Source organism: Rhinolophus sinicus, linkage group LG04 (genome assembly GCF_036562045.2).
Source record: "Rhinolophus sinicus isolate RSC01 linkage group LG04, ASM3656204v1, whole genome shotgun sequence".
Lineage (NCBI taxonomy): Eukaryota > Metazoa > Chordata > Mammalia > Chiroptera > Rhinolophidae > Rhinolophus > Rhinolophus sinicus.
The window spans coordinates 123932963-123957584 of NC_133754.1; the positions used below are offsets into that span (position 1 = coordinate 123932963).

The window sequence follows — 24622 nt, forward strand, 5'->3', positions numbered from 1 at the left end:
TTTGTTGAGGTATAATTGACATGTAACATTATATTAGTTTTAGGTGTACAATATAATGATTTGATATTTGTATACATTTGAATATATTTGTAATTCGAATTTAAAATGTGTCTCCTGTAGACAGCATATAATTGGATCTTATTTTTTTAATCCAGTCTGATAATCTCTGTCATTTGATTGGATTGTTTAAGCCAATCACATTTAATGTTATTATTGATATAGTTGGATTTATTATCTGCCATTTTACTTTATGTTTTCTATGTGTCTCATGTCTTTTCTGTTCCTCTATTCCTCTTACTGCTCTTTTGCATCAAGTTAATGTTATCTAATGTGGATTTTCAATTCTTTAATAATTTTTGCACTATGTATTTTTTGAGTAACTTTCTAAGTGGTTGCTCTAGGGCTTACTTACTATGTATATTTTAATTTATCAGAATCAGCTTCAAACTTATATTAACTGAATTCCACTGAGATTTATAAACATTACACTTATATAACTTTCTGTTATTACTGTTATACATATTACATATATAAATATTTTAAACCCAACAATATATGGTTTTAATTATTACTTTATATATTGTTATGTCTTTCAGACTAGCTAAGAGAAGAAATAAGAACAAATATATGTTTATAGCTTTCGCTATATTAATCTTATTTATAATTTCTGGTTCTCTTAATTTATGTTTGCAGAGTCAAGTTACCATCTGGAGTTATTTCCTTAGCCCAATACAACTTTGCTCCCATGAACCTCCTTTGTGCTGTTATCAGGAAATATATTACATTTCTATATACTGTAAGTTCAAAAACATATTACATAATACTGTTTTATACAATTGCTTTTTAAATTGGGTATGAGAAGGAGAAAAATATACATTTATGCTGTTTTATAATTACATAATTACCTTTACTAGTGTCTGGGTTTTTTTTCTCCCTAAGAATCGAATTACCATTTGGGGTCACTTACTCTCAGGCTAACTTCCTTTAGAATTTCTTGTAAGGAGGTCTGCTAGCAACAAATATTCTCTTTTTGTTTATCTGGGAGTACCTTTAACTTGTTTTTATTTTTTAAAGATATATTTGCAGAATATAGGATTATTGAGTAATACTTTCTTCGAGCAGTTTGAATGTTATCTCACTGGCTTCTAGTCTCCATTGTTTCTGCTAAAAAGTCAGATTTTAATATTATTGGGGTTCCCTTGTAAGTAATGTCATTTTTTTCATTTTTTTTTCTTGCTCATGTCAAGATTTTGTCCCTTGTAAGTAATGAGTCATTTCTTTCTTTTTTTCTTGCTCTTGTCAAGGTTTTGTTCCTTGTAAGTAATGAGTCATTTTTTCTTTTCTTTTTCTTGCTCCTGTAGAGATTTTGTCTTTGGCTTTACACGGTTTTACTATCATGTTTCTATTCGTAGATCGCTATACTTATCCTACCTGTACCTGGAGTTTGTTGAGCTTCCTGGATGTATAATTACTGTTTTTCAATAAATCTGAGAAGTTTGTCAGCCATGATTTCTTCAAATATTGCTGCACTTAATAGTGTTCCACATTTCTCTGAAGCCCTATTCATTTTTTATTTTTTTTCCTTCTTTGTTTTTCAGGCTGCATAATCACTACTGATCTTTCTTCAAATTTGCTAATTATTTCTTCTGCTAATTCAAATCTACTATTGAGCCCTTTCAATATATTTTCACTTCTTTTATTGTACTTTTCAACTCTAGGATTTTTATTTTTTATAATTTGTGTCTCTTTATTGATATTCTATTAGCTGCAACGTTTTCACCATACCTTTTCTAGTCTTTAATCATTGGTTCCCTTTTGTTCTTTGAACATATTTACAATGGCTACTCTGAAGACTTAAGTTTGACATCTAGTTGCTCTCACAGGCATTTTCTGTGGTTTGCTTTGTTCCCCCAGCCTATGTGTCATACTTTCCTGTTTCCTTGCATGACTAGTAACTTTTGGAAATTGGACAGTTGGAAACTGGACATTTTAGAAAATACAGTGTAGCAACTCTGGGTACTGGTGCCTCCCCTCTGGTGCTTGTTGTTATTTGCTAGTTTTTTTTTTGCGGGGGAGGGTGTTGTTTAGTAACTGGCTGAATTATTTGAGTCGTCTGTTTCTCTTCTGCACTGGTAAGCTTCTGATATTACTTCTCAGGGAGTGTATCCTTGCGTTATGACCACAGTCACTGTCGTGCAGGACACCCTGCTTGATGCGCCATTTGTCGTGCAGGGTGACAGGCAGGGTCTCTGCTCCCGCTCCCCACAAGAGAACACAGGATATGGTGAGGCCAAAAAGGAACACCCACGGAGCCACAAGTAGGGGAGTCATATCACTATATTCTTGCTGGCGGCATCCACCTCTCTGCAATCCGCTCTTGTTAGCTCAGCCGCCATCTTCTTGCTAGCCCCCATTTTTTGCTAGCGTAGCCACAGCAGTTATATTAGTGGCCAATGGCTCACTGGTTACAGCTGACCGCCAAGTAGCCACAGCTGATGGCCATCTAATCAGTTGATGGCCATTTACATCCTGAGCCAGCACCTGTCTGTGAGGCCGAGAGCCTGGAAACTACTTTCTGGGGCTCTGTCCCCACAGTCACTATGGGTTAACAGTGGTTTTCACAGGGTTCTCTAGCTATCTCTTTCCCTGATCACATCAAGCTGTTAAACTCGACTAATTGCTGGGTGCTTGCTTTATTGCTTTCAATAATCCCCTGGAGCATAAATTGTTCACCAATAAACCAGGGACGTTCAGACTCTTTTGAAAGGATAGTTCTGGAAGTCAGTTCTTGAGATTAGTTCTGATCCCAGATTAAGCTATGTTCTTCCCAGGTTCTCTCATGCAAACTAGCCAGTCTACAGTTTAGTTCCTATGTCCAATGATTCTACCAATATCATCCCAATTGCCTTTCACTACAGCCTCCACTGTGTTTGAGAGCACCCTGGGGCTCGAACTTCTCCACACTGTTACAAATGCAATCAGTTTGTGTTGGAAGAGAACAGGAGCTTTCTGGTTTATGGCCTCGGAGTCTCCACTCCAGGCAAAGTTTCTGAGTTACAGCTATGGAGGGGGGACAATGGCAAGCTTCTGAGTAACACTCCCAGTTTAGGACCTGAGTCCTCAGTGATGGTGGTGGTGGGGACTGCACCTTTAGCTCTTTTTTGCTTGACTCTCCCAGGATGGAATCACTGCCTAATCAGCCGGAAGAAAGGTCATTGGGGTCCCAATATCTTCAGCAGCACCACTCCTAAGGTAGAGCTCCCTTGGTGGCTGGCAGAAAGAGTAACCCTACCTGTCGTCCACACTTACCCCAAACTTTGATTCAATAACAGATAAGTGGGGGCAGGATGAGAAATACTGACATCCTGCCTCTCCTGGGATGATAGCCCTCCAACTGGGAGCTGAAAGAGATGGGACCTTATGCTCTTGGCTGCACCACTTTGAGGTTTCCATCTTGCTGAATAGGAAGGGAAGGAAGAAGCATTCTCAGTTCAAATTCCAGTATCCCACTGTTTTTACCAAATTTTAGTTAAGTTTTCTTGAATGTTTCTTTAATTGCTGTATGTCCTTTGACCATAACAAGGTTTTAACTGTGTGTTGTTTTTTTAAAACAATGTTCACTAGTTTTGCTGGTGAACGAGTCCAGAGTTCCTCATCTGTCATGCTGAAAGTCAGTTTCACCGCTCATTGTATTTTCCTTCTGGAATTATGTATTCTCTGATTTGTTAGAACTTCTGCTATTTTATGTTTTAAACTATCATAATTTCAATCTCTTTATTTCTTTCTACATCCTGGTCTTTTTCTTGAGTTCATAATCCAGCTCCCCAATTTTCTGTAATTTTAATGTTCTAAATAACTGTTTGTAATTTTATTGCCACTATTTTAAATTTTCATTTTCCGTTATTTTAAAACATTCTTCCTAGTATTTTAAGATAGTCTCATTATTCTTATATTTTTTTCTTCCTGTGGTTTTGTTCCTAATCATTTCTCCAGTATGTATTTCATAGTATATATCTGATCCATTTTTAAACTCTAGGGAATATCGATTCCTTGTTTACTGTGTTAAAATGTATAAAATACACTGTGCATATTATTTTTAATTTTAATTCAAACAGGAATTTTGTCATCTTCATTTTCATGTGTTTAAATGGAGGTAACTGAATTGGAATGTAATTTTTTTTGCAACTCATACCAAATTAATGAATAGAGGCATTAAAAGCTGATAGCTGCTGATATCCAAGACATGAGACATTATGACGCTCCTAAAGGAAGACATACCATGCCTCCTCTGAAGTACTCTTGAAAAAAAAAATCTGTCTAGATTTGATTTATCACTTTAGAGGAAATACAGAGGATTATGTTGAACTGCACTATAGGGATCTGGATTACATGAAACTCTCCAGGACAAACTGTGTTTCCTCATCAAATAAACGAGAGAGGCCGGGGGGGGGGGGGGGACATGAAAGATAAGGAGAGGGCAGGAGAGTCAGCAGGAGAGTGAACATACAAAATACGTTATCAACCACTTGCAATGTGTGAACTTGCACTGGATCCTGATTCAAATAAAGTGTAAAAAATGGCATTTATGAGACATTTGAACTTTTGAATATTCACTGCATATTTGATGACATTAATCTTAAAAATACTTGTCCTATAGAAATATTGAAATATTTATGAAATTATGCACTATATTGAGAAATGCTTCAAAATAACATGGGAGGAGGGTAATGGGTGGGGGTTTAGAAGAAACAGATTGGCTGAGATAACTCTTGAAGCTGGGTGATGGATAAAGGTTCATTACTGCTCTTTGTACTTTTGCATATATTTGGAATTGGCTTTCATATTACTTAACAGCTTTAGCCTTGTAATCTTGATTCTTATGGGTGGATTTGTAAACTAAAGTGAGGGCAAAAAGAGCAGTTCACGAATGTGTCATCACATTCCCATGTGTAAACTTTTTATCCCTGAGTCAACCCTGAGGAGATAGTTTGAAAACACTGACAATTTCCTTTAAACCTTCCGTAAATGAAATCATCAAATACTTTTTTTTCTGAAAAAAGGTGCTCTGCAACAAAATACCTATGAAATCGAACCCATTGTCTTTTCCAGTTGCCTAGTATACACTCTACGATGTACTGCGGCTAACCTGCAAAATATTTTTAGGTCTAAAATGCAATCCTACTATTCTAGCCTCTTCACTATTTTTTGGTTAATATTTTGCACATGAACTATTTTGGTTGTCTCATCCTCAAAAATCATGAAAAAACAATGCAAAACAAAAATACGCAGCTCATACTGCCCATAAAGACTTCTAAGATGCAAATGTACTAATCAGTAACTCAGCACTCTTCCAAGGGCCTAAATCACTAAGCTAGAATTTCCATTATTCCCATAATCCACTAGGGAAACTTCCAAAGGCTCAAAATGGTGTTCACTTAATTTCATAGTTAAAAAAAAAAAAAAAGTAGTTGTGTATCACAGAAGTGAAAAGTGCTCCAGGAAGAAACGGTCAGCAAAGTCCAAAAGAATGAGGTACAAGGAAAATGATACTGGTATATGGAATGAATGATGGGTAACAGAAAACTGGAGTATATTCCATTTGAGCAATCTGGAAATGAGGTTGCTAGAAAAGGCTACTGGATAAAGAAAAGTACACCTAAGTTGGGGAGAACTGGACTTCTGAAGACAGCAAGAAAAATGCCCACATGTTTTTGCCAAGACATTTTCAGACATCTAAGATAAGAATGAAAGAAAGAGAGGTATAGTATATATTACAGAGTAGTGAAAACAATCACAGGTTACAGAGCCAGAGAACCCTGGGTTCAGATCCACTGGTCCTTTGTGGATCTTTCATGTGCAACCAGAGTTGAAACCACTGCACCAGAGAATCCAAGGGTCATGATCACACGTAACCCAAATCGCTCAGTATTAATACTGGAGGGTAACTGGTTTATTTTATTATTTACAATTAGTAGATTATTATCTTGAAGGCAATCTCATAGACATAAACACACTGACTTTACAGACTCTTTCAATGAAAGATACATCATTAAAGAATCACAATGAAAAGATCACAGTGAAAGGAAAATAAAAAATTCTGAGGAAAAAAAAATTTTTGTTATACATTCCTATAAAATTAACAATAAAGCAAGCAAGCTGCCATTTTATTAAAAACAAAAACAAAAAACATCAACTTGTAAAATAATTCATCAACTCATAAAAAGTACAAACAAGTAAAATATTAATTTTAAAAATATCTGGCACAATATGTATGTATTCTCTTAATTTCAGACTCGCAGTTTCAAACACCCAGCTTTTCTGAAGAAGTTGCAAACCCAAGTATTGTTCTGACTATACAAGTCATTAATGATCCTCCTTTTTGTTTTTAAACAAAATAAAGATGGAACTCAAAACAGAACTCTTACTACTACAATCTTAAATTTTGTTTCATTATCAGGAAGTGTTTTCAAAAACCAGATCTTTCTAAGTCATTTTTTTCCAAAATAAATTTACTATTTGATTATATTCATTGTAGAAAAAAATGTAGACAGAAAAATATAAAGAAAATTAAAGTTATCCAGTATACCTCCAAGTAATATAACAAAAGGTTACATATTGCTTTCTAGTCTTTTTGTACATTTACATAGAATTTTAAAACAAAATTAGTACTGTAAAATGCGTACATATCCTTTTTTCATTTCATATTACCTATTCTTTAGGACATTAAATATGTCCTAAAGAGCAATCAATTCTTTAGGGCATTAAATATTCTGTAAAAACATCTTCAGTTGGCTGCTTCACAATCCAATGAGAGTGAAACCATAATTTATTTCAAAATTTTGGATATTCAGATTGTCTTGAATATTTGTTATAACTAACACTATATTAAACATCCTTCTTTGTACATAATTTTTAGTATGTATTTCTAATTTAAAAAAAAAGTTTATTAGGGTGACAATTGTTAGTAAACTTACATAGATTTCAGGTGTACAATTCTGTAATACATTGTATCTCACATTGTGTGTTCACCACCCAGAGACAGTTATCTTTCCATCACTATGTATTAGACCTCGTTTACTCTCTTCTAGAGACCTGTCCCCCTACACACTCTGGTAACCCCTAAACTATTGTCTGAGTTTTTGCTTCTTCATTTGTTTGTCGTGTTCTTTTGTTTTGTTTTATCTACCACATATCAGTGAAATCATATGGTTCTCTACTTTTTTCTGACCTATTTCGCTTAGCATTATAATCTCAAGATCCATCCATGTTGTCATAAATGGTCCTATTTCATCTTTTCTTACCGCCGAATACTATTCCATTGTGTATATATACCATAACTTCTTTATCCATTCATCAATTGAAGGACATTTTGGTTGTTTCCTGTCTTGACCACTGTAAATAAAGCTGCAGTGAACATCTGAGCACATATCTCTATGGATAAATGTTTTCACATTTTTTGGATAGATACCAAGGAGAGGGACTGTTGGGTCATATGCCAATTCTATTCGTAATTTTTTGAGGAACTTCCACCCCACACTGTCTTCCATAGCGGCTGCACCAATCTACATTCCAACCAACAGCGTATAAGGGTTCCTTTTTCTCCACAGCCTCTCCAACACTTGTTACTATTTGTCTTGTTGATGACAGCCATTCTGATATATCTCATTGTGGTTTTTATTTGCATTTCTCTGATGATGAGTGATGTTGAGCATTTTTTCATGTCTATTTGCCATTTGTATGTCCTCTTTGGAGAAATGTATCTTCAGGTCCTATGCCCATATTTCAATTGGGTTGTTTTGTTGAGTTGTATGAGTTCCTTGTATATTTTGGATATTAGCCCCTTACCGGAGGCATGGTTTGCAAAAATCTTCTCCCAATCAGTTGGTTGCCTTGTTATTTTGTTGATGGTTTCTTTTGCTGTGCAGAAGCTTTTAAGTTTGATATAGTCCCATTTAGTATTTTTGGCTATTACTTCCCTTCCCTTTGGAGTCAAATTCATAAAATGCTCTTTGAACCCAAAATTCGTAAGATTAGTAAATATGTTTTTTTTCCATGCAGTTTATTGTTTCAGATCTTATGCTTAGGTCTTTGATCCATTTTGAATTAATTTTAGCACATGGTGACAGATAGGAGTCCAGTTTCACTGTTTTGCACATGGCTTTCCAATTCTCCCAGCACCATTTATTGAAGAGGCTGTCTTTTCTCCATTGTATGTTTTTTGCTTCTTTGTCAAAAATTATCTGTCATATTTATGTAGGTTTATTTCTGGGTTCTCATTCTATTCCATTGGTGTCTGTCTGCTCCCTGATTGGGGGGCATAAATATTGGTGACTGCTATGTCTTCTTGTTGTACAGTCCTCTTTACCGTTATGAAATGTCCATCTTTGTCTCGTTATCTTTTTTACCCTGAAATCTGTTTCATCTGATATCAGTATGGCTGCACCTGATTTTCTCCGGACACCATTAGCTTGGAGTATCAATTTCCACCCTTTCACTTTGAGTCTATGTCCTTGTAGGTGAGATGTGTCTCTTGGAGGCAGCCTATGGTTGGGTTTAGCTTTTTGACCAAACTGCTACTCTGCCTTTTTATTGGTGAGTTAAGTCCATTTACATTTAGGGTGATTACTGATATATGAAGATTGCCTACCATTCTAGCTTTGGTTTTCTGGTTAAGACTTTGTCTCCATTGTTTCTCTGCTTTTTTGTTTTTGTCTATTATTTCTGTGTGGTGGTATTCTATGATTTTTCCCTTTGTTTCTTCTTTTATTACATTATATATTTCAGTTCTGGATTTTTTTTTGAGTGGTTACCATTACATTTCTTTTTGTAAAAGAAAGTTTCATATTTAGAGTATTCCAGCTTCTTCATGCTGCTTACTTTCTCCATTCCCATATTCCGGTTCAGGCCTTTACTCTCCCCCCTTTTATGTTTTGGTTGTCACAAATCATCCCTATTTATGCTGGTCGAATAGCCTCCTTCAGTATTTCTTGTAGTGCCAGTCGTGTGTTAGAAAATTCCCTCAGCTTCTGTATGTCTGGAAAGGTCTTTATTCCTCCTTCATACCTAAAGGATATCTTTGCTGGATATATTATTCTTGGCACATAATTTCTCTCTTTCAATAGTTTGAATATTTGATTCCACTCCCTCCTGGCTTGTAGAGTTTCTGCTGAAAAATCATGATAATCTAATGGGCTTTCCTTTGTAGATTACCGTCTTCTTTTCCCTGGCTGTCTTGAGGAGTCTTTGTCATTAATTTTTGACAGCTTCAATACAATGTGCCTTGGAGAAGGCCTATTGGTATTGAGGTAATTAGGTGTTCTATTTGGATTCTTGGATTCAGGGATCCAGTTTTTTCCACAAGTTTGGGATGTTCTCGTTGACTATTTGTTCGAATATACTCTCCATTCCCTTTTCTCTTTCTTCTCCTTTTGGTATGCCCATTATTCTTATATTGCTCTTTCTGATGGAGTCAGAAAGTTCTTGTAGAGTTCTTTCATTTAAGTCTCAAGTCTCTTTTTCCATCTGTGTAATTTCCAGATTTCTATCTTCGATGTCACTGATTCTTTCCTCCATCTGGTCAACTCTACTACCTAAGCTGGCTATTTCATTCTTCATTTCTTTTACTGAATTCTTAATCTCCAGAAATTCCATTTGGTTCTTTTATAAAATTTCAATCTCTTTGGTAAAATGTTCATTTTGTTCTTTGTGTTTCTGAGTTCATTAAACTGCCTGTTTTCTTGCATCTCGTTGCGTTTTTTAAGAACTGCAATCTTGAATTCTGTCATTTAAGTCACTTATTTCTATGTCTTTAAGTTCATTTTCTGGAGACTTTTCATTTTCTTTCTGGGCTGTCTTGTTACCTTTGTTATTCATGGCAATTACTGATTTATTTCTCTTCCTAGACATCTACAGAAGTGGGTTCTGCAACAGGTTGATAGGAAGAGGTCCTTCTTTTGTTTTCTAGTATGTGTTGGTAGAATGTTTTATTTTCTCTCCAACTACAGCATTTTATTCTCTCTCACACGGTAGTGTTGTATTTTCTCTGCACTATTCTGGCTTCTCACACAATGGGGGGATTCCCTGGAAGGCGGGCTTCTTCTTTGTGAACAGTTTGCCTGGGTCATAGGGTACCGCCTCTGTGGGGGAATGTGGAGAGCTGGTGAAGTTCCAACGCTCTTCCTGCACCAGATTCAGAGCCCCAGCAGCTCTGTTTACCACTGCAGGGATCTGCCCAGATAGGTGGGGACGGGGCAGGGTGGGTTGTGAGAGGTGACCCAGAACAATGGCAGCAACCACCACCACTGCCAGTCCTGCTTCCATGGTTCCCTCCCCTTTGCCAGAACTAGTTTGGCTGCAAGTCTGTGTCTGCAGACCAGTTTTCAGAATTGCAAATACTCTGTTCTTTTGATGTGACACTGCTACTGTTCCGCTTCTAGCACTGGGAAGGAGGGGGCGGAGCGAGCTCTGGGAGGGTAGGGATGGGGCGGCTAGTCTCTGTGCCTAAGGCTTCCGTTCTCTGCTCTACAGTGAGGGCTTAAACCACTGTTTTCAGCCTTTTCCCTCAATCTTTTCTCTGAGGTCTCTGCCATGAGCGTTGGGTTCAGCCATGTTACATGCTGCCCCCTCAGCCCTGTGGGCCATAAGCGGAGCCCTAGCAGTCTGAGTTCTTCCCTCTCCTACAGCTGCGGTAGTTCCGGAATGCAGCAAGCTCGGACCACCGAGTTAGGTCTGTGTCCTGCGCCCCCGTTTCTGCAATTCTCCCTTCCCTCCTCCCCTGCTGGCGCAATTTGCCCACCTTTAGATGATTTCAGTAGTGTGCCCTTTAGTCTTGCCTGTCTGCTGTGCAGGGAGTACTTTGTGGAGTTATAGTTGTTTAAGTTATTGTAAATTCCAGGGGAGATTTCAAGAGGCTCATCTTACACTGCCATTTTTATGATGTCCCTAATTTTTTAAAGATAAATTCCTAGGAGTAGAGTAACCTGAACAAAGGGTGTAAGTATTTTTAAGCCTTTTGATACATTTGCCCTCCAGAAAGATTGTACCAATTTACAGTGACACCAATAAATAGCCTAAGATTCCCATTTCGTCTTCATACTCCTTGGCAATATAGGAAGCTGGATGTTACCTCCCAACCTTTATTGTTAGGAATGTAATGAGGGAAGGGCAAATGGTATCTTGTCTTTTTTCTAAAGTGCAGGAATTTTTCCACATGCTTACTGCTCATTTGCCTTCCCTGTTTTCTGAAGCAGTCCATGTCTTTCAGAAGGTATCTTTCACCTTGGCAATGTCGTCTAACCACATGTTCTTCTTCTTTAGCAGGCAAGGAGGGCATGAAAGCTTTTCCATGTTTCTTCAAATTAAGTGAGAATTCCCCAAATGAGTACAATTGGAAAATTCTCTTGTCTTCTGAGAAGCCCTATGATTTTAATGTCTTGGTAATAAAACAGAAAACTGGGCCATATTCTGAAAAAAAAAAGGAAGTAGGCACAGATCACAATTAACTAAGATCTCACTGTAAGCAGTGACTTTCCTGCCTCATAATCATCTGCAATGCTGTTAAAAGCCGTTTTTGTTTTTTTTTGGTTTTATAGAGTGAGGACTTATGGTGCATCCACTTTTAATAAACTTAAAAGTAAATTCTCATGTGTACCAATGTAAAAATCACTAACTAGATATGGGATTTTCTGCATAACTCTTAACTCACTCTTCTTTCCTATAAAGTGAAGTTCATAATGCTTATCTCAGAGGACTGCTCTGATTCTCCCTTATCTCCACGCCCTTTTACATCCACTAGGACACTTTTTATACACCAACTCACTGCCCAAATTTTTGCTTATGCAACCTGCATTTTATACTTTATCCCGTTAAAAAAAATCATTGAACTTTTGATATGTTAGTATCTGCAAACAGAATAGGGTTTTCTTCATGGCAGCACGTCTTATGTATCTTTGCAAGTCTTATGTATCTCCGCTTGACATATAGTGGACACTCACTGTTTCTGAAATGAATTTTTGAGTGAATGAATGGTACACATTTCTGAGTGAATGAAGAATACACATTTCAGTGCTGAGATGACTGAAAAATACTACCCCAGAATAAGAATTATTGTAAGGTGTTCCTTAATGCTATGAAGGAAGGCCATGAGTCTCAATTTTGTCTAGAGCAGCAATTCTTCATTTTCTGTCTTTAGGTCATCTATCCCTTTGAGAATCTGATAAAAGCCACACATATTAACCCTTTTAAAAATGTATACATAGAAAACTACACAAATTTACACATACTTTCAGCAGCTTCAAAGAAGGAGAGGAGAACACTGATTTCTAACATCCAGCATTTTTACTTGAAAATGAAGCTGAAATAATAAATTTACTATTTGACAAACTATCTTCAAGAAACTATGATCAAAATGGGGTCAGCTGGGAAACCTAAAAAAACAACAACAAAAAGATCTAACCCATCATGTCTTGTCTTAAGGTAAAAGTAACCTTAGCAGCAGCAAAAGTATGAGTCACCAAGGGGGGCGATACAGCACAGAGGTTTGAGGGGCCACCATGGACTGTTTCGTGGTTTGTGCCCTGCACAGAACACCTCAAAAAGTATATAATGGGGGCTGAAACTCACTCCCTGCACTCTGGCTTGGGGCTGTGGGCTTTGCCCACTCAGAGGATACATCTTTTTCTAATTCTTGTTTATAAAGGCCCCTATGGCGGCCCCCACGCCTGGCAGTGTCACTGATGTGGGTTTAAATCCTGGGTCCTATGGGCCATGGGAACTGGCTATTTCCCTGAGCACCTGCTCCGACACACAGGTTCTAGGTCGCTGTGTGACCTCTGTAAGGCAAGGAAAATAAGCCTGCCCAACTAGACCTGGCTCAAAGTAGACACAGAATAAATGGTAGCTGTTAAAAAAAAAAAGTATGAGTCACATTCCCCATCGAGTGTGTTTATTTAAAGAAGCTAAAGGTATGCCACTCTACTGCATTAATCTCATTACATTCAGCTGAATGTAGTCATTTCTAAAGTGACGTTCCCCCATTCTTAGCATTTATTTTCTGTTCCCCTTTTCTTCATAATGATAAGGACTTCCTGTATTTCAATTATGATGAAACGCTTCTTGAGAAAAGCGGGCTATTATTTATTCATTAAAGACCTATCTCATAGGTCTGTCTACAGGTTGAAACCAACAGATGTGTTTCTTGCTCCTTATGGACTTAAAAGTCTAGCAGGGAAGGTAGATTATGAATTCCCATATTTCCAACCCTCCCAGTTCTAAAGGCTGAGAGGCACCTTAGTTGGAGTGGCATGTGGGAGCCTGGTTTAAGCAGCCTGCAACAACCAACTATGTGTACCACATCCTAACTTACCAGTGGCTTTGTGTAGGCAGCTTGAAATCAGCCATGCTGGAGCATTTATACCATGTAAATTGGAAAACATAAATCCTGGCTCCTCTATGGGCAGGGGTTGTCAATCATTTACTATCAGATTTTGTCCTCATCAGACTAAAATTGTGGCTCTCATTCCAGGGCTCCTAGATGATAATTCGGGCAGGGAGGGCTTATATTAACCTTTCACACACTCTCAGCTACTGCCATAAGACCCAAGAGTATAGGCATGTCCTAGGTGAGACCTCAGAATATACTGGCTACCCTCATTGGACAGTGGGTGAATGTAGTATCTAATCAATTTGAGGCAACTCCATCCTAATACCAAGAGAGTTACAAAATGCCCAAATAAAAATCATGCACCTCTGAGTGTGGCAGTCAGCTTAAGTTATATTCTTAAGTTATATTCTGGGAATTAATACTAGAGTTGAAAAGCTACCAATGTGCAACCCATCTGATGTTTGTCAATAATTACTGTCTTAGTTTGATGCGGCATTAACGGTAAGTAGATGTTCCCTGGCACCATTTTGGTGTTGCTGTGTCAGTTTTAGCTTTAAAGGCTGCCAACACTTTGCATGGATCTGCCAAAGAGAAAACAGCTTTGTCAGCAATATAGGCCACGTGCAGAACAAGCAAAAGCCATCTTCTGAAACAAGACTTAAGAGATACTCTGCAGAACAGAACAATGTCAAGAAGCTGGTAACTTAGATAATAAAACTCCCTACCTCAACTTCCACTGATCTTGCATTACCAGCCAGATAGGAGGACCCAATTTCACGTGATTACTATGGTAGTACATGGCACGAAATCTTGTAGGAAACATCTAGGCTAGTACAAAATGCATAAGGAGATGGACCAAAGGTGAAATCAAAGAGGAAAGGCAGCTGAGGATCTATGGAAGTGTCTGCCTGCAGATGGCTAAGCATACTTACCTTCAGGTTATGGAGGGTTTCTGACCATTCCATGGACCCTATCTGAGGTATGGTAGTGAGGAGTAAACTTTTGGCTTTATTGGCATTTTCTTTCAGGGTCTTTAAAACCCGGTCCACCGAAACCTAGAGAAACAACAGCACAGAATGTTACCAGCAATGAAAAACTCCACAGCTTTTCATGGAACATTTTCCTGAGCTCCTAGCTGATCTGTGGAGTCAGTTTACTCCAGCTTCAATCCCCTGGGCTCAAGTTCTACATTTATCAAGATGGTCTTGGCCCCAGGGGGTAGGTCTTGGAGAAACCCAATGACATCTCTGAGTAGCACCACTGACTTTCAACATGGTGTCTGAGAAACTATCTCAGATGTGTAATGTGTTCGAGTATGGTCTAGAAAGCTGTGGCTATTCTCCCCATGTCCATAGAATGGATTCCAGTCTGAAAACTACACTGGAAAACCAACCAGTCAGAAGACAAACACACTTCTCTTTAGAGAAATCTTCCAGCTAATAAATAAAGAAAAATGATGGAATCAAAGTTTCACCATTTTCTCTTTTCAGAGCTCCCAATGAATTAAGGGATGGGGCTGCTAACATCACAAAACAAAACACAACAACCCCAAACCAAATAAACAACCCACTTTCCTAATGGAAAAGCAAAACACTTCTTATGACACCTGAATCTGATCAAATCTCTAGATCCAGCTGCCAATTTACAGAAAATACAATACAAAGGACAGAGAACTACCCTGAGATGATTTCTGCAATGCAGACTGTGGGGAACTGTACAGTCAAATGACTTGGTTTCTTTTTAGAAAATGTGGAAGAAAAAAATCATTTGATATTGGAGATAATTAGAAAATGAAATTTGCTTGGGTATATTACGGAATTATTGTTGGAATGTGACAACGACAATGTGGTTATGTTAAAAATCGCCTAATGTTTCTGGATAAAGTTATGGATCAGAGAATAGATGAAATATAATGGCTGTACGTTGATATGATAATGGTTGAAGCTGGATGTTGGACTCACGGAAGTTCGTATTATTGTCTACTTTTGTATATAACTAAAATTGCTGTATAAAGAAAAGGTGGAAAAAGTTGTGAATATAAAACGGATGACCAGAGGTAGAGTACTTGTCATGCTTCACTATACTTAGAAGAAATCCAAGACTCCGGGACACAATGATTACACCTTTCATTCAATTTCCTGGACTATAAAGACCAGACCCCTCCCACAAACACCAAGATGTATTTAGAAAAAATTCTAAATACCGTAGCAGAGGGAGTCCCATTACTGTGGGAACACAAAACAGTGACCAGCCGGGTACATGCCAGATACAGGTACATTTTAAGCGAAGTCTTTGAATGTAGGGTCAAACATCCAAGAGATTTACCTTATATTTACTCTTTTCCTGTGCCTGATATTTCTATAGAGACTCTGACCTCTTGCTCTTCTCTTTGTTCCTGCTATTGGACTCTACCCAAATGCCTTTCTACTAACCTCACAATCAAATCTACCTCTGTTCAAGGTCCAGCTCAAACCTCAAAAGTTTCCTTCTTCACAAATTTTTTTTTTTTCATCTTTCCACCCAACTCTGTCATTTGTACCATTTGATGACCACCCTCCTACTAGGAGCTAGCACTACGTATGTCATTGGGCTTAATTCTCCCAGTCATCCAGCAATATCAGAAGTGTAACTGAACAACTCACACTGCTCACTCACCCGCAAGCCCTGGCTCCATCCTACAGAAGAGTAACTTGTTAAATAACATGCCCAGTAGCACAGGTAAACGGAGGAACAGAAACCTGAACGTGGGTTTGGCAACTCTAAAACGTTTTTATCACGCCAGGCTGCACATCTGGTGTGAAGCACAATGATACACACGGCTGGATGAGATGATTAATAATGACGTGGGAAGGGACATAGATATAACACAAAGCGGGCCATGGCGGATAACTGTGGAAAGCTAGGTAGTGAATAAATGGGGTTCATTATACTAGACTCTACTTATGCAGATGTCCGAAGTTTTCCACAATGAAAATATTTGTTTTGGAAGCCTGACCTCAGTACTCCAGTGTCCTCAAACACCAGCCATTCTCTGGCCTCTTTATTATACCTTTCTTGTGGCATCTACCATTGTCTTCATGCCTTACCACTTACACAGAACGTAGTTTCTTTACTTTTAACTGAAGTAGCTCCAACTGACTGATTTCAAAACCTCACATAGCCCACTAAAGGGAAGGACCGTTAGCTCTGCAGAGAAATGTAATGAAACTGAGCAGAAAGTCACAGGCAAGAAACAATCTGTTCTCACAAAGTGGCAGAGGCTGAGCTAGCTGTCCCTTAGGTGACCAAAGCTGCCAAGTCCGGGATTGTGTTATAACAGGATTTATAAATCTCTTACATGGAAAGCATCCTCATAGTTTATTACACTGAGGAGTCAAGGTAAGGCATTCATGCCAAACAAAGAACCTTGTTCATCTACGACCCAAACTCGTATACATCGATGCACTGACAGAAATGATATCCTACCCCTACACATTTTCCTTATTTCAAAATTCCTCCACTGTAGTTTCGTCCCTTTCTCTATTTTAAAATAGACAAATGATCTGGTTTCTTCAAGGAAAATATAAAGAATGAAGAGAGAGGGGGGGAATATGAGCTTAAAAGAGACTTAAGAAACACATTATTCAAATGCAATGGGTGAATTATAAGGGACCCTGATTTGAACAGTTGAAAATGATGAGACAAAAGGGAAAATGTGAACAGTCTGAATATTTTGATTATGTAAAGGAATATCAATATTTTTTGATACAATAATGTTCTTGTGGTTTTTTTTATTATTTTATTTAAAAGAAAAAGAGGGCTTTTAGTAAAAATATTTACTTTAAAATAATGAGGGCCAGGGAGAGGGAAATGGGTAGGGGCATATATATGACACAAAGTTGGCCACGGCTGGTAACTGTGGAAGGCTGGATGATGGATGGGTAACTAGGGTTCATTATACTAGACCATATTTTTGCAGATATTCGAAGTTTTCCACAATGAAAGTACATGTTTTGGAAGCCTGACCTCAGTAGTCCAGCACCCTCAAATAGTAGTTGGACAGTGCTGCCTAAAACTCCTCATTGACCTCCCATCTGTAATACTTACAGGGTCTCCAAGGCTCTGCCTCCTTCACTCCCTCCTCTGAAGCATGCCCATCTTTCCCATCACACTTAAGGCTTCCCAGACTATAAATATTCAGTTGGGTCAACTGGAAATGTACTCCTCACTACACTGTTTCTTTACAGTCCCGAGCTTTCTCACGTTGGTTTGCTTAATCTCAAACCCCCCCGCCCCCCCACCCCCGCCAAAGAACCCGGAATGTTGGCTCCTTACAAACTTGTCTGTCTGCTGTCATACTCCTACACCAAGCATGGTCTCCAGTCACAATGGGTTAAACAGACAGATGTGAATATAGAGTTCACTTACCAGGGAGAGGTAAGAAATATTAAGTTCTTCCCTTTGAAAAACACATAAACACTAACACAGCACAAGGAAATTATAACCAAAAGACACCTTTATCATTAAAATAAGGCCCAAGTCTCAACATGATTAGCAACACACCTATATGGCTACAATGTACTGTTCACTGATGATCCTTGGAAAAGTCTTTTCCTTTCCTGGGAAGATCTTGCTTCTATAGAAAATATCTGGTAATACCTAATGACAATGTAGTAAAAGCTGACTTTAAAACCTGGTAGAAAGGCACTTTCTGGAACGAATGCAATAGAAACAAATGGTTACGATCCTCTCTTAATGGTGCTCATGGCACCGGGAAACTCAGGCCATACAAGATCAGAAGAGAATTCCACCTACCGCTTCCTCGTGCTCCTTCCAGCAATCATAATCTGTTGCCATGGCGATACTTGCATAGCAAAGCCCAGCCTCTTTAGCAAGAACCACCTCTGGAATTGTGGTCATGTTGATAACATCTGCCCCCCAGGTGCGGAACATGATACTTTCTGACCGTGAACTAAAGCGAGGCCCTTCGATTGTGAGCATGGTTCCCTTTGAGTGGCACCGGAGTCCTAGCTTCTTAGCAGTCTCTATGAGGACCTAGAAAAGAAGGAACCATAAACTCAAAACATAGAAACCTAAGTACAGCTGACTATTTTATTTTTTTCCTGACGTTTAACAAGTTGATTAAAGATCTTTACTGTAAAAGCCTAGCAGTTGCAGGCTCGCGGAGAACCTGGGAGATCCCAGTTTCCCAGACCCAATTCCATACCGTTTCCCCACCCCCTGCACATACAGCTCACAGCTACAAGAGCAAACAGTGAGCTTTTGCCTAAGCACCAGGAATTGATTTACATGCTTTAAGCTCATTTACTTCTTAACAGCTTGAAGAGACTAAGTTGGGCTGGGAACACTGATCTGAGGCTTAACCTCCAAGGCTCAGCTGAGGTGCTGCTCCTCATTCACATCTCAGAGAGATGTGCTAAGAACTGTTTCCAAGCTCCTGAGAAATTCATTCTCGTTGCTCTTCTATACAAAATCTGAAGACTTTTATTCAAAGCTTTTTTTGGTTAGAAAGTGATTTCTTCATAATGTTTTCTACCTGTTGCCTCTCCAAGGACATACAGTAAAAACAGAATGGGGCCACACTGACTTTTTCTGTCCAGGGATAAACTTACCTTGGCATCCCTTTAGTGGCAAGGCCATGCGTGGGTTTTAGAAACCTTATTTAAAAGTTTGATCACTTTTTCCAGTATCTAATTAATAACGCACATTATTTATTAATTTCGTTTTTTCCTTAGCCTGTGCTTCAACATTTTTTTTTAATTAAAAAATTACTCTTTTAAACTTCACTGTTAACTTACTTAAGCATTGCTGAAAATTCACTTAACCTTTGTCTTAGTTTTCTCATCTGTAAAATGGGAATAATTGTATTACAGAATATTGAGAGGATTACATGAGCTAAGGATATACAGCATAAAACTGTGTCAGGCACATCATAAACACTATATAAGTGCTAAACTGGTCTTCTATCTATTATTCAATACAGCCGGTTCTCGAATAACAGTTCGTTATAAAATTGATGAGAAAACAATCAACTCCTGGTTAGGGTCACTGTCTGTGAGGAGTTTGCCTGTTCTCCACATGTCTGCATGGGTTTTCTCCGGGTACTCAGGTTTCTTCCCACATCTCAAAGATGGGACAATAGGTTGTATCTAAATTGTTGTATCTAAATTGTCCCAGTCTGAGTGACTGTGGGTGTGTATGAGTGTGCCCTGAGACGGAAGGGTGTCCTCCTGTCCAGCGTGACCAGAAATATGCCACAGGGTTCCAGCTTGGAGCCGTGAGCTGACCGGGTAAGCTCTGACCACCTATGACTCTGAACTGGAACAAGCAGGTTAGAAAATAATCATCTTCCTTGTTTTTATTCACCTTTCTTAAATGTATGTATAGCTCGCATTTATTTAAATGTTTAATAGAAGGGTTTTGGGTCTTTGTTTAGAAGTTTGGTGATGTTTTGTGACCAGAAATATGCCACAGGAACTTTCTTCTTGTTTGTATCAGTCTATGATAAAATTTGTTTTGTTTTAGGTTGTTTCACATAAAATCAAAACTGCCAAGAATCTATCGATGAGGTCAAGTGAGGATTTATTTTACTGGCTGCTCCCTTGTAAGTAACTAGTCGTTTTTCTCTTGCTGCTTCTAGGAGTCTCTCTGTCTTCAACCTTTGCCATTTTAATTATGGTATGTCTTGGTGTGGGCCTCTTTGGGGTCATTTCCTTTGGAACTCTGCACTTCCTGGGCTTGTATGTCTATTTCCTTTGCCATGTTAGGAAATTTTCAGTTATTATTTCTTCAAATAGGTTCTCAACCCCTTGCTCTTTTCTTTTCTCCTTCTGGACTCCTATGATTCGATTGTTGTTATGCTTGACGTTGTCCCGCAGGTCCCTAAAACTATCTGTATTTTTTAATATTCCTTTTTCTTTCTGTTGTTCCAATTGGGAGTTTTCAACTACCTTCTGTTCTAAATCGCTAATTTGATCCTCTACTTCATCTAATTTGTTGATTCCTTCTGGTGTATTCTTCATTTCAGATATTGTATGTATTTTTGATTGGTTCTTTTTTTATGGTTTCTATGTCCTTCTTTATGCTTGCTATCCCCTTGTTGAAATTCTAAGTTCCTTAAGCATTCTTATAAACAGTGTTTTAAACTGTCCTTGGTAGGTTGGTTGCCACCATTTCATTTAGTTCAATTTCTGAGGTTTCTCCTGTTCTTTTGAGACATGTTTCTTTGTTTCCTCATTCTGGCTGCCTCTCTGTGTTGGCTTCTATGTATTAGGTAGATTTCCCGTGTCTCTCTGTCTTTGCTGGGTGGCCTTAGGCAGTGTGTGTCCTTCATAGTCCAATGGCTCAGTCTCCCTAGTCTCCTGTGTGTTCCAGAAGTGTACCTTGAGTGTGCAGTGTGTGTTCTTCTGCTGTATGTGAGCCTTGATTGCTTTTAGCACATCAGTGGGTGGAGTTGGCACCCAGGCTGATTGGCTATGAGGATTGGCTATGCCCACAGTGTATGAGCTGTTGTGTGGGTATCACCCCTCAGAGGGGGATTTGTCCCTGTGGGCTCTTGTGCCTGTTTAGACCACCCTTTGGGTGTGCTGCTTGTGGGACTAACCGGGTTGTGCTCTAGTATGGTCTGAGGCTGGCCTCAGGGTGTGTTGTTCCTGGTGTCTCTTAGGAGAGTCTCCATACAGGCCAGTCTGCCTTGCCTGTGACCAGCCCATGGCTAGTGGCTAAAAGCCACAAAGCTGTATAATGGTTGGCTGCTGCCTGTGCTGGACCTGGAGGCATGTGGGGGTGGCCCTGCTGTGCACTGAGGCAGGATGCTACCAGTACTGGGCCTGAGGCAGCTTAGCAAAAGGCCCAGGGCGCCATAGGGCTACTGCCACTTCCTGGCTGCCTGTAAGGCTTAGCTGTTGAAATAGCCTCCTTAGGTGCAGGGGCTGGGCTACTTGACTTGGAATTCAGTGCCCTCAGTGATGCAGCCCTACATGGGAGGGGTGTGTCCCAGGGAGTCACGAGGCGTGGCTGATGGTTTTTACAAAGTTAATGCCGATTCAAGTCTTGCACCAGTGCCCAGCCTGTGACCACTTTGCAAAGCACTCCGAGAACACCACGGCCAGTCTTCCCTCTCCTTGAGGCACTGCCTGGCCTGTGACCACTCTGCCAATCGCCCTGAGAACACAGCAGCCAGCCACCACTCACCTCAGGCTCGCAAACTCTCAAGAGCTGCCCATGAGAGGCTGTAGTGCAGGTTCTGGGTCACTGCCCACCACCTGTTCCTGGGTTGTTGTGAGCTGTCTGCTGCTATAAAAGGCCTCCACAACTTGTGGGGGTGGTTCTGGCTGCTCAGCAGCTGAAGTGTCCCAAGTGATGTAACACCAGCTGTGCAGAATGAGGACCCAGGGCGTCACTAAGGTGGTGCATGTGCATGGATTTCACCAGACCAAGGTGGTCTCAGATTTGGTCCTTTGGAGGAGAGTTCAACGTAGAAAAGACAGCACCCTACTATAGGCTATACGTGAGTCAGGCTCCACACAGGGTTAATGGCTCCTATCCCTCTAGCTTTTGCCCCATAGCCACAGAACTCAGTCTTTTCCCTGTATGTCTCTCGCGCGCCCCAAGTTGCGGCTCCTCCACCAGAGACCAGGTGAGTGTTTGCAAGTGTGTCTGTGTGGGGCTCTTTAAGAGGGTGTTTGGGTTTCGCGCTGCCTTCCATCTCACTGGGACGGGCAGACAAAGACCTTACTGATTTTCACTGTGAGATGTTGTAGGAACTCCTCTTCCCAGCACAAGATCCCTGGGCTGGGGGGCCCCATGTGGTGGTGGGACCCCTCTCTCTGCTGGGGGGACCTCCACCACTGAGGTGTCCCTCCAGGTGTTGAACCACTATTTATGGGTTTGGGGTCAGCATGTTTCGCATCTCTATCCCTTCTACCCATCTTGATGTGGCCTCTTCCTTGTATCTTTAACGTACTTATAGGGGTTCTGTTCAGCTAGTGTTCAGATGATTCTTGAGGTTGATTGTTCTATAATTTACATGTAATTTTGGTGTAATCCTGGAATGTAGTAGGCACTGCTTTCCCCCATTATTATATTGCTCTTTCTGATGGAGTCAGATAGTTCTTTCATTTCTCTCAACTCTCAACTCTTCTCTTTTCTCCCATCTGTGTCATTTCCAGATTCCACCTTCAATATCACTAACTCTTTCCTCCATCTGGTCAGCTCTATTTCCTAAGCTCACTATTTCATTCTTCATTTCTTTTATTTAGTTCTTCGGTGCCAGAATTTCTATTTGGTTATTTTTTAAAATTTCAGTTTCTGGTATTCATTTTGTTCACTGACTTTGTTTGAGTTCATTAAACTACCTACCTGAGTTTTTTTGTAACTCATTTTTTCAGAACTGCAATCTTGAATTCTGTCATTTAAGTCGCATATTTCCATGTCTTTAAGATTATTTTCTGGAGATTTTTCATTTTCTTTCTGAGCTGTTTTGTCACTTTAGTTATTCATGGTGATTGGTGAATTCCTTCTTTTCCTGGGCATCTACAGGAATGAATTCTGAAGCGGGTTGATATGATGAGGCCTTTCTTTTGCCTTCCAGTAGGTAGCACTAGAGCATTTTATTTTCTCTTTCCGTGTTCTGGCATCTTGCATGGTGGGAGATTTCCTGAGGAGGTGGGCTTCTCATCTGTGCCTAGGTCACCTGTCTCAGGGCACCATGCCCATGGCAGATGTGGTGGGTGATGGGGTTCTGAGCCCCTGAAATCCCAGTGCTGTCCCTGCAGCCAGATGCAGAGCTGTGTACCTTAGCAGCCCTGGTTGTCCCCAGTGGATCATCCGTGAAAGGTTGGGGGTGGCGTGGGCTAGGAGAGGCCACTGGTGTGTTTGTGGCTTTGTTCTCCTCCGAATAATGGCGACTGCCAGACCACAGCTGCCTTGCTCCTGTATCTCCTCCCGTGTTACTGGGATCAGCCACAGTGTTCATCTGCCCCTCAGGAACTGTCTCTTCGGTTCTCAGGGCTGTAGATATTCTGCTCTTTAATCTGAACTGCTACAGTTTTTTTCTGGGGCCTGCCACTAACACTGGGAGGGTGTGGGGGGAGGCAGCCAGGCTCCGTGCCTTTGTTTTCAGCCTGGCTGTGAGGGCTGTTAGACTGCAGTTGTAGCACTTCTACATTCGGGTCTTTGCCCAGGTGTCTGCCCCAATCAGCTGTATTATATGCTGTTCACTTATACGCTGAGCACTCACGCAGAACTGCTGGGGCCACAGAGTGCACCTGCACTCTCAGTCCTCCCCTCTACTGAGACAGCAGTGAGCTCTGGTCAGTGCCCTGTCTCTGTACTTCTCCCTCCCCTCCTCCCATTTACCCTGATTCACCCAGTCTCAGATGTTTCAATGCACAGATCTCTCAGGCGTGCTTGTGTGTTGCGTAGGGAATCTTTTGTTGAATTATAGCTGTTCGACTTGTTTTAACTTCAAGGGGAAAGATCAAGGCGGGACCCCTCACACTGCCATGTTTTGATGTCATTCCCCACTTTCTTAAAGTGCCTTCCCCAGAACTCTTAGGTTTTACTTGGGGATTCTTGGCTTGGCTAGACTAATAAGAGCTGGATTAATCTGGTCTTAAAGGAGGCCAAATTGTATTACTGGAAACTGTCACCTCATCACTACATATACATGTGCTCTGTATACATCACTAGTACTTCCTCCACCTCTGTCTACGCTTAATACTGTAAGTCACTACGTTTTGCCTGGGATAGGATCTTAAATTTCCTACCAACACGCATACGCTCTCCCTAGTCTGTTTCTTCCCAAGCTGCCCCCATTTTGAAATAGACAAGAATTTTACACACATCTAGTTTCCCCTGGAGAGCAAATTTATTACGTGGATATATCTGTGTTTCAGAGGAAAGATTAGCAATATTCTGATATAGTCTGCTGATAACTATATCCACAAGTAAAAAAGGCACTTTGACGGAAGTCAGAGGGGACGCACCTGCAGTGGTACATCTGAAAAGGCTTCCCGCAACCCCAGCTTTACATTGTAGATTTTTTTTGAGACCAGAATGAGGTTGAGGTGCCCTTGCTATGAACTGTAAGGAACTTAGTTTTACATGGTTATGCAGCGGTGAACATAAAAGCTAAGAATCTTCTGAATCCATATGCAGGTGTTAAAATTAGCTGAATCACCTAAAGATGACCTAACAATTAACATGTTTAGGTATTTGTAGCCTGTAAGTTAATTCATA

General features: G+C 39.9%; 1 protein-coding gene across 1 annotated transcript in view; it reads right to left on the bottom strand.

Moving 5' to 3' along the window:
- Positions 1-8698: 8698 nt before the first annotated feature.
- MTAP (methylthioadenosine phosphorylase) overlaps positions 8699-24622 on the bottom strand; it is a 49998-nt gene continuing 34074 nt past the window's right edge. The window contains exons 6-8 of the mRNA XM_019715068.2: positions 18176-18415; positions 14314-14436; positions 8699-11463 (exon numbers count right to left, since the gene is read on the bottom strand). Coding sequence (XP_019570627.1) covers positions 11425-11463; positions 14314-14436; positions 18176-18415 — 402 coding nt within the window. The 3' untranslated portion in view covers positions 8699-11424. The remainder of the gene's footprint in view (positions 11464-14313; positions 14437-18175; positions 18416-24622) is intronic.